Genomic DNA, 13,921 nt, shown 5'->3' with positions numbered 1-13,921 from the left:
CAAACCCAACAACCAGGGAGGTTGGACCCCATGGTCTGCTGAATGGCACATTGCAGTTAGTCAGAGGCCAAAAGGGGCCCCACCACCAAGGCCCAGAGCAGGGGATTTACCAGTAGCCAAAAACAACAGTAAAACAGATGACTGTTTGAATACTGTAGGAGACCACACGGTGCATGTTCTTTTTTTTTTTTTTTTTTTTAAAAACCTTCACTGAAATTGCCAAAAAGCAGACCCTTGTGTCCGACAAACTACGGCCCGCCTGTTAACAACCACAAGGGATGATTAATGATGCTTATGCCCAGTAAAATCTGGACTAAACACAAGGACTTTTTTCAGTGGACCATGTCAGCTGACTGCTTTCACCATGTGTTGAGTTAAGGCCTAATAACCGGACTCGCACTAAACCGCCACCAAAAATGCACTTGTAGAACAAGCCTGTGGAATTGCTTCGAGACTGAGTGACTCTTAAATGCCACTTACAGAAACATTTTGAAAGGTATGACAAATGCACTTAAAATTATGTTATGTACAGGCAAATACTGCTGTTTGATATGGAATCTGGTTCAACTCCTTTTCCACTCCCTAGAATTGTGTTTCTCATTTATGGGTGTTTCTGTCTGTCATAGAATCTGAAGCGTTTCACATCCTTTCTATTGAAGGCAATGTTTTCTCATCTTTAACTGTGTGAATAGCTTCCCAACATGTTCACATCCATCACAAGAATGGGTTGACGCCTGTCCCCTTGCCAGTGATTGAACATTATCCAAGTGTTGTGTTTGGCCACAATCGCTTACCATCTGGCTACACAAATGGGTATTAGAGCGTCATCTGCAAACAACATTGGCTCTGTACCACTTAACACAGATGAGCTTAAAATGCACATAACAGGGAATGTGAAATCTTAAAACAAATGCGGAGAGGAAGATAAAAAAAAAACTGTCACTGGCAGAGTGGGTTGAATAAAGGATTAAAAGCAAGAAAACACAGAAGTGATCACAAACGACATGCTTTACATTTCAGGCCTGACAGCAGTGATAAGACACTGGTCATGCATTCCTTCAAGTAAACAATGAAAATGCTTTCTATGCTGCAGCTGGCTGAGCCGCTACTGAGAAGGAGGAGGATTAAGATTAGACGGATGATGTGATGAGAGCCACTGCTCTCTACAGCTATCCTTTGGAAATGTGTTCCTTTATCTCTACAAACCCCCCAAAAAAGAAGGATCATACGTCCATAACAGATGGAACTTCCTTGTTGACAGGATGTCAGCTGTGGTAAAAGCAAACTCACAAGACACCAGACAAGGTAAACATACCTTTCACCTTTCGCGGATTTGTTGTTTCGCTTGTTTTTTAACTGTAATTTTGAATATTTTTCAAACAGCATATAAAATATGCATTGTGTTCTGCATCCTTTTAGTGTATTAGAGTGCTATATAGGTGCTCTGTTGTACTTTGTGTTGGTTATTTGAATTCACTACCAGTAGAGGGTTTTACGTATATGTGGAAGACACGTACAGATCACGCTGTCTTAGTATTTATGTGCCCGTACCAGCAATTGGGGACCTTCAACAGCCAATAGACAGCCACAACAGTCCTTATTGGCTGAGGCATTGTATTCTGCATCCTGACTGGCTGCAGACCATTGTCACTCAATCTCCTTCGTACCGTCGCTACCAAACTGTATTGAGTTGTGGACTCCTATAGGGCGGCTACACGCGATTACCAGCACAGAAAGCTTTCTAGATCTTCCAGAATCTGCACCTATTCTAGCTGTATTTCTTGGATTTCGTGCTTCCCCTAGATTAGAATCTGATCGAGAAGGACTGGACAGTCCCAAATTTCTCAACAAAAGAGGTTACTTCAATACGTCTCTCAATGGTAAGTAGCTTTATTATTTTAGCGTTAGGTTTCTACAGCCTCGGTAACGTGTAATATGATCATTACACTTTTTTTGCGGGACTACCAGTGTTTAATAAAATCGGGTAGACCCACTGATTGTTGTGGGAAAAGGGTATTAGCAACCTTGCTCCGTGTATGCACACTCTAAAGGCTTCAGCACCATTCGGTCGGAAAAGTGGAAAAAGCATAATAGGTCCCCTTTAATGTTAACTTTAACTTTCTTCATTTATGTTTCAAATGAAACTAATTTAAGCCCTGCATCTTATACCAGCTGACTTCGGGCGAGAGGCGGGGTACACTCTGGACTGGTCGCCAGCGAATCACAGGGCACATATAGACAAACAACCATTCACACTCACATTCATACCTATGGACAATTTGGAGTCGCCAATTAACCTAGCATGTTTTTGGAATGTGGGAGGAAACCGGAGTACCCGGAGAAAACCCATGCATGCCCGGGGAGAACATGCAAACGCCACAATGGTTAATGGTCTTGTTGCACATTGTAGAAATAATTTAAAAACAAAAAAGCAAAATGGAAAAATAGAGGAAAAGGCACAATGTAATGGGAAAAAGCTGAACTATTGATACTAATAAGCACGCAAAGATGTTAAAGTCTCGATACTGCTTGTCCTCACTAAGGTCGCAAGTATGCTGGAGCCTATCCTACCTGTCTTTGGGCAAGATGGCTGGGCAAAACCCATATATAGACAAACAAGCATTCACACTCACATTCACACCTATTGACAATTTAGAGACAAGTGTCAAGTATCTTGACATTTAATGACTAACAGATAGATTGACCTGACAGACGTTGTTGTGGCTTAACCCGCTGTGACTCTCAACCCTGAACACAATTAATATTTAATCCATACTGCGATCTGTACACACACTACACAGACACAGTGAACTGATGACAAATGAGTAAATATTCTATAAAACGGCCGGTCATCATATGAGGAACTGCAATTCCATTTTACACTATAAATCTTGGAAATAAATTACAACAATCCAAGGCCCATCACAGTGTACCAGGAAGCTTGTGATTGTGTCCCTGTTTGGGACTTTTCCACTCATTTTACTCCTCTCTCTCATGCTCAAATGATGGGCACCACGGCAATCTGGGAATTGTGTAATTGCGTTTCCTGTCCCTGAAGTTGCCTTCTTACTTGAAATCAAAAAAGGCAATCATAGTCAGTAATGGCTCAATTAATAATTAAACATAGGGCTTATCTGTGCCAGGCATCCCCATATTTATTTTCATCTCCTCGAAAGGGTTGGCCGGACAAACACCATTAGTACTATCAATAAGGCAAGCATTCATATGAGAAAAATACTGGTTCTCAATACTCAATGAGAGTAATAAACTGAATATGAATACAGAACATGTACTGGATGGTTCTTTTTTTTAATATTGTGGGCTCCTGTGCAGAAAATAAGTTAAGTTTTATTACTGTTCCAGTTATTTGGGATCCAATGAGAACTGAGGTTTGATGAGAAATAGCCCACTTCATTTGGAACACCTCTTTGGGAGTCCTTTGTTCATATTTGTGAAGGTTTTTTTTGCCAATTTAGCCAGAACACTTATGACAATCTGTTCATTGCAAATGTGCTTCATGGGATTCATAGCAAGTTCTGAAACCATGCATTAATATACCTACTTGGTGCACTATAACAGTCTTTCAAACTAATGTCAGTTCAAATGTTTTCATTTTTCTGGAAGCCACCTGAAGTTTGTCATGCAAATTGTGATAGGTCTGCTAATCTGGCTACGTTAAACCACTTTAACGGTTTTCCCCTAACATGCCCTCCAGTAAGCTTGCTGCCAGACACAGTCTTCATCAATCTCTGCTCTATTCTAACTGAATGCGGGCAGAAAAACAGATTAGTTGGTCAGAAGGGCATACTCCATTCAGTCTTTAATAGAAGAGAGAGGCAGCTAAAGGTGAACTACGGTCACTGAAGTTAGTGATACATAACACTGACCTGGCCAGAGGAGAGCTGCCGGTACGAATACAAACACACTCTCTCATCTACTTCAATATGCCTGAACTGCCCTCAATCCCCCTGCACCTGACCTTGCTGCTCCCTTTCCACCCGCCCCCCCCCCCCCTCCACCTTCTCGCTTATCTGGCATTCACAATCCAGCAGTTGAAAATGGCATTTCATTTTCCTGAAAGCTTGTACTGGAGAAACGGTACTGGCCAAGGTAAGGGATGAGGAGGAGGGGGAGGTCATAACACATTTTATTGACATGCAGCAAACAGCGGTGGCGGAACAAAGGCCACTCAGCACCTATTGAGAGAGCAGACCTGCAGACAGGGTGGTTGATTAGCGATTCGACACAGGGACTATGGACTGTGTAGCACATAATGAGAGCCTAGCTCTGAGACGATGGGGGAAGGAGGCAAGTCTGAGTAGACGAGGGCAGAGGTGGGGTTCCACCATAAAGAATTGATAGACCACAATAGCAGAGATTGGCTGCATATAGTGTAGAAATCCTCCCCCTGAGGACTCTAAGTGGGTTTTCGAATAAAGGATAAGGGAATCTTAAAGAACCAAATTATAGAATGAGAACCAGATTATTTATTCCTGACAAAAATACCTAATACAGACGTCCGTGCTTATCTGCAGTCCCTGTATACCTACAAGTAAGCAGGTGTTATTGCAGCGCCCCTTCCTTTCCCTGCCCGGTCTTTTATACACTCAGGGCTGGAGTCCTGAGGCTGGAGTCCTGAGGCTGGAGTCCTGGACCAATCAGCTTTCGCCACTGCCCTTGCTTGAACCGCTTTAATGGTGTTTCTGCTTTCGTTTCTTTCCTTTGCAGAGGCACCAAGGCATCTTTCCTTTGCAGGGGCATCAAGGCGTCTTTTACATTCTGCTTTTCCTTTGTTGCAAAGCAAGCTGTCATATGCGTACTCGATGTTTCCACCTTAACTGTCAGATGTCACGTTAGTCCTCTTTTTTGTGTGTAGGTGCGTGTATGCTTTTATCTTTAGCTAGCAAAATTGAGCAAATACCTTCATTAGGCAGGTCCAAAATTCCTAAGCTACAGCATTGATAATGCGTTTATTATATACTGTATATAAACAGAAGATAACTAAGTTGTTGATGAATCTTTGTTGCTTGTGTATTTTGATGTCAATTAAGCAAATGGGTCTGACATCACTGACAAGTCCTTGAACGCAGCACAAGTACTTAGCGTTCACCTTTCATGCGGCCTCTGGAAAATGTCAGCAGAGAGTCAGATGTGCATGATGGCAGTTGTGTGTCTCCTTCGTCTTCCCTTCCTTTGTTCCACTCTTCTAATCCAGTATGTGTGGGCCGGTAAGTTTAATGGAAACAATTTATTAAGTCCGGCTTAAAATGCCATCTGCAGCTAAGCCTCCCAAAGCCGCTAAGCTCCTGGTTTCACCCCGGAGCTTGCTGTGTTCACGCTTACTGTAATGCTCTGTTTAAAATGAGCACAACGGGTCAAAATTAATCAGGATTACAAGGGCACAAATCCACTTCAGAAATAGGTTTTCGACAAATCTTTCTCCTCTGCTATCCCAAAATGCCCTAGGTTCGACTGAAAGACTGCACACTCTGCGGTTTTATGCTACTACCCTGCAGGTATCACCTAGCTAGCATGTGCAAACTCAAGTATACAGTTAGCAATAATAGCTGATAAGTAAGTCTGCAGTCGAACTTCTAAAAAAACCTCCCATAGCTCACAGAAAAGTGTTTGCAACCACTTAGATAAGTAATAAGGCAAACCCACAAATCTGTCTGTGAGTCACTCCTGTTTCAAGTTTCAGCTCCAAAGCACATACAACATTCAACACGTTCACAAAGAAAATCCAAGACGCAGAGTTGTGAAATGTTTGGCCTGAAAGTGTCTACTGCAGGGGTCTCAAACTCAATTTACTTGGGGGCCACTGGAGCTCGGGTCTGGGTGGGACTGGGCCGCATCAGGTTTTCAAAAAAAAAAAAACGCATTTATTAAAAACAGAAAAATAAATAAACTTTGCTTTGGTTCGGATTTTCTACAAGAAAAGCTCTGATAAAACATTCCACTGTTCTCAAATATCTTACTTTTTATTTTTCTGCACAAAATAAGATTAAAAATAAATAAACAAATCAAGAATAAAGAAAAGCAATCAATCAGTAATAAATAAATGAATATAATAATAATAATAAAACAGCAAATAATAAAAACTTAAGAAACCACATATAGTTGGTGGGTAGACAAATTATTTTTTTTCAGATTAAAATTAACAAAGCATTATTAGAGCCCTGTAGACATGACAAAACACGACTATAGTCACATTTATACTCTTTTTATTTACGACATATTGCGCAACTGCAGGGTCTTGAGACACATGCTAACTCGCAAACTAGAGAGCTAGCAACCTAAACGGTAGCCTTCAAGTTATTTCCTTTAAACCTAAATAGCCAAAAACTTACCACTTCCACACGGATAGGGAGGATAACTATGAACAGTTATTTAACCTTTAACATGAACATTAATCAAACGTAATAATTTTTTCTGGGTACATGATACCATACAGCATCCATATCAAACTTGCGCGGGCCACACTAACATTAAACTTTCATATCAGACATGACAAAACACGACTATAGTCACATTTATACTTTTTTTTAATTTACAACATATTGCGCAACTGCAGGGTCTTGAGACACATGCTAACTCGCAAACTAGAGAGCTAGCGACCTAAACGGTAGCCTTCAAGTTATTTCCTTTAAACCTAAATAGCCAAAAACATACCACTTCCACACGGATAGGGAGGATAACTATTAACAGTTATTTAACCTTTAACATGAACATTAATCAAACGTAATAATTTTTTCTGGGTACATGATACCATACAGCATCCATATCAAACTTGCGCGGGCCACACTAAAATTAAACTTTCATATCAAGGCGGGGCCTCAAACTAGTGTCCTGCGGGCCGCGTGTTTGAGACCCCTGGTCTACCGTATGCGTCCTATGCGGAGGTGTCTGTACTTGCTCACTCGCTCGCTACATTTAGCTTCCTATTCGCCTTCAAGCGAGCGACAAGAGTCAACTTTGACCTCCAATTCAATAAGAGTAGCCTTGAGTGTGTTTACTTAAAGGTGCAATCCTCCAGGAAATCGATATTTAGCAGGAGGTTTAAGACAGGAAATAAACCAAAACCTTTGACAGTTATATAATAACTCTGCTGCTTGGTCATAAAAACCAAGAAGAACTAACTCTTTAGTAACAACACCCTCAGAGAGTAGCACGCTTTATGACAGATGCACTTATTTTGCCTTTATATCAGGTTGTCAAAAGACCGACATTGTAGACATGACAAAATGTTAATATGAGAGACAGAAGTAGAGGTCTGGGTTTTCCCCCAAACCAGGTTCCGTAAGCATAATTACAGTGTTTTACTGCCACTGATTACAATGTTGGTCTTTGCTCTCTTCTATTAAAACTGAACTGTCTCATTACCCTGACAGACTGTGGACATGTGTGCAATTTGGGTTTAACCTCAAGTGTTTGTACACATAACTGTGAACCCAAGTAAAGTTCACAAAGAAGGACAATTCTGAGAAACAAGCAAAGCGGGGGTAAATCACTGCCTCGAAAACTGTAAGACAAACATCATCACATCATTAAATATGCATGTATGCCATAATGTTTGTGTGCATCTGTTTGAGTGTCTACCCGCCAACAGCTTGATGTGCCTGCTGATCAGAGGAAAGCAGGCTTTTCATTGGTCCCACAGGATTGTGTGCAAGACCAGTAATGGGACACATACGCCACATTCGAAACCAGAGGAAAACAGCCTGTGGGCTGTTCTGTAGAACACATACAACCCAAAATATACAAGGAGAAAAAAATACAGAAACAAACACTTGCCCTAGAGTCATTTACAACTAAAAACATTGAAATGTTCGTCAATGTCGTTGTATCACTTCATCAAACAGCTGATTACGTTCATGTCTCATACTTTCTCGCCACTAATTGTAATCTGACACCATTCTATATTAACCAAACAGGATCTTGTTCATCTACAAGGCAATTAGAGTAGACTCTAATTAGATTGTGTAGAGGTAATGCCATTGTCAACCTTGTGTGCGCATTAGCAAGGGTTACTTAGTTTGCAGGCTGATAATAGCACGTTTACATGAGGAGTTTTTCCTCTTTCCGAATGACTTTTCCCAAAACAATAGTATACATGGAAAGGAATATTCCAATCTCGTGTCTACATGCGGCGCTATATTCAAACAGAATAGAATCAATGGGGCATGCGCAGTAAAGCGTAAACACCAACATCACGTGATACCGACTTCCCCGAGTTTTTCTTTCACTTGTTGGAATAACTCCGTATTGTGAGTTTTTTGTTCGTCCAGTCTTGAAATTTAGTTTGGATCAAAAACAAACAATCTGCAGCAGTCCAGTGCCGATTGCGCGCCTCAATTTTTAAAACCGAAGAATGTCTCGAGCTGCGTGTTACGCCACATCTGACCATGTGCTGAAAAAAACGCAGCCGGAATAATTAATAAACTCGGCACATTTTGGTATACATTTTTTTTTAAAGAAAAACTGGACAACACAAGTGTAAAGGTGACTATAGGGGTGTTATTTCATGTCTCGGGGACTCTAATAATATTAAGAGCCATATTACAACCACTGCTCTAACTACAAAATATTGATTTATGAGTACAAAATTGTCAGGTTAGCAACAAATTAACCGTGATAAACAAGGGATTGCTGTCCAATGTGCATTTTAGAGAATTACTGTATATTAAGGAAAACGAGCAGGACTTTGATAACCGCATGCATACAAATAATGCAAAAATAAATGTCAAAAGTGATCACAAAAGGTTCAACCATTGTAAACCTTAGTGTGACACAACAAATCATGGCAATGTGTCTTCTACATTGAAATCAAGCATAAAGTCTGTTAAAATGACCGTTTATTGCACCGCCCTCCACTTCCATCTACCACTCGCTCCGCTCGTGTTAATGGAACTGCTCCCAGGTTATGACTCCTCAGGGAGACGTGGTCTGCATGCTGCTATTTTGCCACCGGAAGTCTGATTGCGCCTCTCCTCCCTTGAACTCCCCGTATCCCCAACTTAACAATTCAACACCCTCCTCGGTATGCACGATTGAATTTTGTGTTTATTGCAGTGCAGTGCCACAGCAGAGCACATACAGTACGGGCACACACACCCAGACCGAGGGGCTGACAAAGCTCTTTCTTTCTTTTTCTTTGGCATCCATTATGGCTCAGGCCTGCTGTCGGAGAGCTTGTACTGCCTGAGGGGAAGTTCCCATTTCTGGGAGCATGTGGCAGAGAGGCTCTAAATCCCCTCTAATGAACCAATATGTAAGAGGGCTAAGCCTCTGGCTGTGTCAGCCAGGAAACATTGCTCCATGGCAAAAGGTGCGCATATGCATTCACTTGACTCTGTTTATGTCTGCTCATATTTAAATCTGAATGATGGATGGAGGATTAGCAAGGGGAGGGGAGATTTGGACTTCTTTGCAAATACATTTGTTGTCATTTGCATGAATCAGACAGTGATGTAAACCCTTGGGAGAACTGACAAAGCAGCAGGCTCTTACCTTTGGGTGTGGTGTGAGAAAAGATCCTCTCTGATCCTACATCAGACACCTGGAAAAAGAAGAGGCAGAGCTTTAGCAGATTAGTCTATTGAGCTCAGCGGCAAACTCCAGTCAACCCGCTCTCAGATAATTAGGTTATTCATCAAAAACCTTAATCTTAAGGCTTATTCAGTTGAAAAAGTATGGTTTAAATGCTCAGAAGACATGTCTCTGTGCCTAACAACAACACTGTATGTGTACCCGATGGTCCCTGACTTGCTTTTGGTGATGTAACATTAGGTGGCACTGTTGGGCCACCTGAAAATCCTTTAAAGATGTAACACAAGGACATCAGAAAGGTCCTATGCTGCAGTTAAAACTATTCTGCATATATGCAGGTGTTTAAAAAGATGACATTTTAATGCATTTTAATGCAACACCAACAACTAAATCTATACAATAACATAAATAGTAGTAGTAGAAACCTGAAAATAATTTTCCTTATACAATATCGTCATGCATCTCATACATTTTCTAAGCCACTTGTTCTTATTATTGTTGCGGGAGTATGCTGGAGCCTAGCCCAGACGCGGAGTACACCTTGTGTTATTTCTTATTTTTAGTCAATTCACACATATCCGTATACAACTCAAGATGCTTAAGATGACGGAATATGCATAGTCTTTGTTTAAAAGTCCCGCAAGGCTCTAGTCCAGGGGTGGGCAAACTTTTTGACTCGCGGGCCGCATTGATATGACAGAATTTACGGGGTGGGGGGGGTGGGGGGGGGGGGGGCAGACTATATATTTTACACGTAACAGTCCACCTGGTATTATTGTATCTGTAAAATTGTCATGCAATCTGCTATTATTATTTATTATTTTATATTTATATTTTAATATTTAAAAAAAAATAAAATATTATAATAATTACAATAAAATTAAAAAATAATTATTATATTATTATTATGTAAAATATGCAAATATAACAATAATATTATATATCATTAATATAATAATTAGCATTAATATAATAATTATAATAATCATAATAGTTCTAATAATAATTATAATAATCTCATAATAATAATAATAATAATAATAATAATTATTATTATTATTATGTGCTTGTGTCCCTTTTTTCAGGAGCACTTTGTAAACAACAGACCATGTCAAAAAACGAAATTGATAAAACCATCAAAAGGTTGGCTCAGGCCATGATGCCAGGTTGTATGTTGAGTTTAAATGAAATACTTTGGAAAGATTGGGCGGGCCGTATTCAAACACTTGGCAGGCCGGATGTGGCCCCCGGACCGTAGTTTGCCCACCCCTGCTCTAGTCCCTCCCCTCATCTGGGCTGCAAAAATACTGGATATCAAGCTGCAAGAGCATATGTTCCACTCAACGGGTGCAAGTGCCCTTAACTGTTACGCTTGTATTTTACATAGCACAATGGGAACATATGTAACAAATGAACAGTGAATCAGAGTGAGCACAAGAGAGGCAGAAAGTGGAGGCAAATGATTTTGTAAACACAGATGGCCGTCCTTGGCATCACTCTTAGTTGTTCACAAGTGTTTTGAGGATGTCCTCTTCTCTCCAACAACTCCCAGTTTCTCCTACATGGCCACTGTGTTGCGCTTCTCTGCACTGTTTGTCTCTGTGTGTGTACTCAAAATAAAGCTGTATGAGAGCAACACTTTGCTTTGCTGCAGCTTAACGGCACATTATCATCTTAATGGAAGTTACAATGTCAGAGAGATACATACAACAAATATAAAAACAACCAATTACCTAAAAATGTCATCCAATACTTCTCTACAAGAGAGGAGAAATATGATCTCAGGGAAGAAGTACATTTGAAACACTTATATGCTAGGATTACGTTAAAAAGCCATAGCATTTCAGTATGTGGAATCAAACTATGGAATGGATTGAGTAAGGAACTCAAACAATGCACAACGATGAGCCAATTCAAGAAACAATACAAGCAGTTGATGTTTGCTAAATACAAGGATGAAGAGTCTTGAACCAGTCATGATGTGCTATATATATCACTATATTGACACTTACTATGGTACACATTATGTCATTGGATGGTCATATCACCTTGTACTTCGGTACGGGACAAAAAATAAAAAAAAAAATAAACAAAAAAAACAAACAAAAAAAAACTTAAACTATATTAGGAAAGCAGGAAGTGAACAAATGTAACAGTTACTGATTGTAAAAGTGAACTGATTATGTGATGCAATCAATTGTAATCTGATGTATGTTCAAATCAGCTAAAAAATGCTAAATGGGAGTAATTAAAATTCTTCAAGTTCATGTTACAGAAGCAAGAACGGGGTAAATAACAACTGTTTAGTTTGCCTGTGAATATTATTATTCATGCAGGTCTTTACAGTATATTCTCAGGGCATTGAATTGACTACAACTGGACTGTTCATGAGATTAGCTGTTCTATCTATCTAGATAGCACCAGAGCTGTCCTATCTATGGAATTGTGGGTTTGAGCCGCCCTATCTAGTCTTTCAACATGAATTGATGAAGCCTTCTTAGATGGGACTAGGAGTCCTATGTGTCCAATCCCACTATAGATAGGACTAGTGCTGTCCTATCTGGGGAATTGTGGGCTAAAGCTGTCCTATCCAGTCTTTGAGCATAAGATGGTGTCTAGTTGCTTTACATAGCCTATCTATCTAAACAGGATGAGTGCTGTCCCATTAGGGAATTGTGAACTAGAGCTGTCCTATCTAGTCTTTGAGTATGAACAGATGAAGCTTGCTCAAATAACAGGCAAAACAAAACAATCCTCTGATGTGATTCAGTGCTCTGAGAACTGTCTAATTTTCAAAGTTTTCGAGGAACAGACTCGAAATTGATGCATTTCCCCGTTTCCTTCTTTAGTAGAAAAGACAACAAGTAGGGCAACGTACACATAGCCATTTTTATTTTACCAGAAACAGGGTACCAGGCTACAACACCAGCTTTCAAAGATGTAACTTTGACTAAAGAAGCATATCCTGTTGTTGCCCTGGATTAAAAAGAATCTGGTATCAGATTGGAGTTTTGGCAAATGAACACGGGGGCTCGCTCTTAGAAAAGCTGAATGTAGCACAAGGTTACAAAAACAAGGTAGGGACTGCCAGCACTGGCAATATAACAACTGTTATGACTACAGCGGCTATCCGGAGACATGACAAGTAACAGTTTGTCATGTGACACGACAACCTTATCGTGAGCGTTTTGAGCTTGCAGTTTTATATTCTTCTCCAGTCGACAGATTCCAAGCAACATCAGCAACAACCACTGAGGCTTTAATATGGTGTTTTGAACCTGCCAAGACTGCATGAGTCAGTTGTATAAATTCACAATTACAAGGTTGGCGTACAAAAGGCTTTAAAGAAAAAAAAAAAGGCATGTCAAAGCACAGCCTTGATTTGGCCTACTGCTGTTTGTGTAGAAGTTTCTTAGATTTGCGTGTCAAGTTGACATTTTTCACCAAGCTGACAATTGCAGTGGCTTGCGGTTGTGGTGAAGAGAGGTCACGAACAACAATTTTTTTTCACTTTCTTTGAAACATATATAAAAGTGCAACCTAGTTCTTTGGAAGGAATCTAGGAAATGTACCCATGTAAAAACACTAAGAGGGAAAATTCAAGCCACATTGCCCAGGAGCCAAAAACCCTTGGAGCGGGCCGCGGGAAGTCTGACCTTTTTGTGGGCCGTCTGCTATTTGAGCCTGGGGCTTCAGGGGGTCTGGCCTCCTCTCTAGAGGGCCGTCAGTAGGCCTCAGCTTTCCTTCCCCATTCTATTCATTAGCCATGCTTTATGATTCAGCTTCCTCTGAGCCACACAAGAGCTCCCTGAGGAAAGAGGCTGCTGGAGAGATGGAGAAAAAAGGGAGCGAGGCTCAGGGAGGGGAGAAAAAAAAGCAAGAAGGAGGTCATAGGGCCCAGCCGGGGCCCAGATCTCAACAGCTGTGAAAGCCTCCCGTTTCCTTAGCAGGCATGAAAGGAAAGAGGGTGGGAGGGGGGTTGTGTAGCGAGGGAACTGGGCCAGAAAACCCAGTATCAGAGCGCTAACTTGTCTAAGTGCCACATGCTGAACTATAATTCCCAGATTTAGGCATTGCCAAATAACAAATTACACTGCTGTTTGTTTTTAAAACTCCCCCCAACTTCCCAGAACACTACTGACTTATTGGCGCCGCAAATTGCTTAATAATAGCAGAGATGAAGACTCCAAGTGTTAACTACAGCCGCGAGTGCATTTGCTGACAAGAAGCAATTTTTTCTGCAAATTTTCCATGTCTGCATCACTTGTACTGAAAGCCATTGCAAGCTAATCAATTTAGACAATCTGACACATGGCTAATTGCTTTTTGGAAGTATTAAACCACTGCCATGCAGAATTATTGCACAAAAGGG

At 40.6% G+C, this 13,921-nt stretch overlaps 1 protein-coding gene across 14 annotated transcripts in view; it reads right to left on the bottom strand.

Moving 5' to 3' along the window:
* fbrsl1 (fibrosin-like 1) overlaps positions 1 to 13,921 on the bottom strand; it is a 331,034-nt gene that overhangs the window by 35,795 nt on the left and 281,318 nt on the right. For all 14 annotated transcript variants that reach the window (XM_058069507.2, XM_078789180.1, XM_078789182.1 and 11 more), the window contains one exon: positions 9,511 to 9,559. In XM_058069507.2, coding sequence (XP_057925490.2) covers positions 9,511 to 9,559 — 49 coding nt within the window. The remainder of the gene's footprint in view (positions 1 to 9,510; positions 9,560 to 13,921) is intronic.

This window comes from Doryrhamphus excisus, linkage group LG3, assembly GCF_037039965.1.
Source record: "Doryrhamphus excisus strain RoL-2023G ecotype Guam linkage group LG3, RoL_Dexc_Guam_v1.1, whole genome shotgun sequence".
In the NCBI taxonomy this organism is placed as follows: domain Eukaryota; kingdom Metazoa; phylum Chordata; class Actinopteri; order Syngnathiformes; family Syngnathidae; genus Doryrhamphus; species Doryrhamphus excisus.
This window is presented reverse-complemented; position numbering and strand designations above follow the sequence as displayed.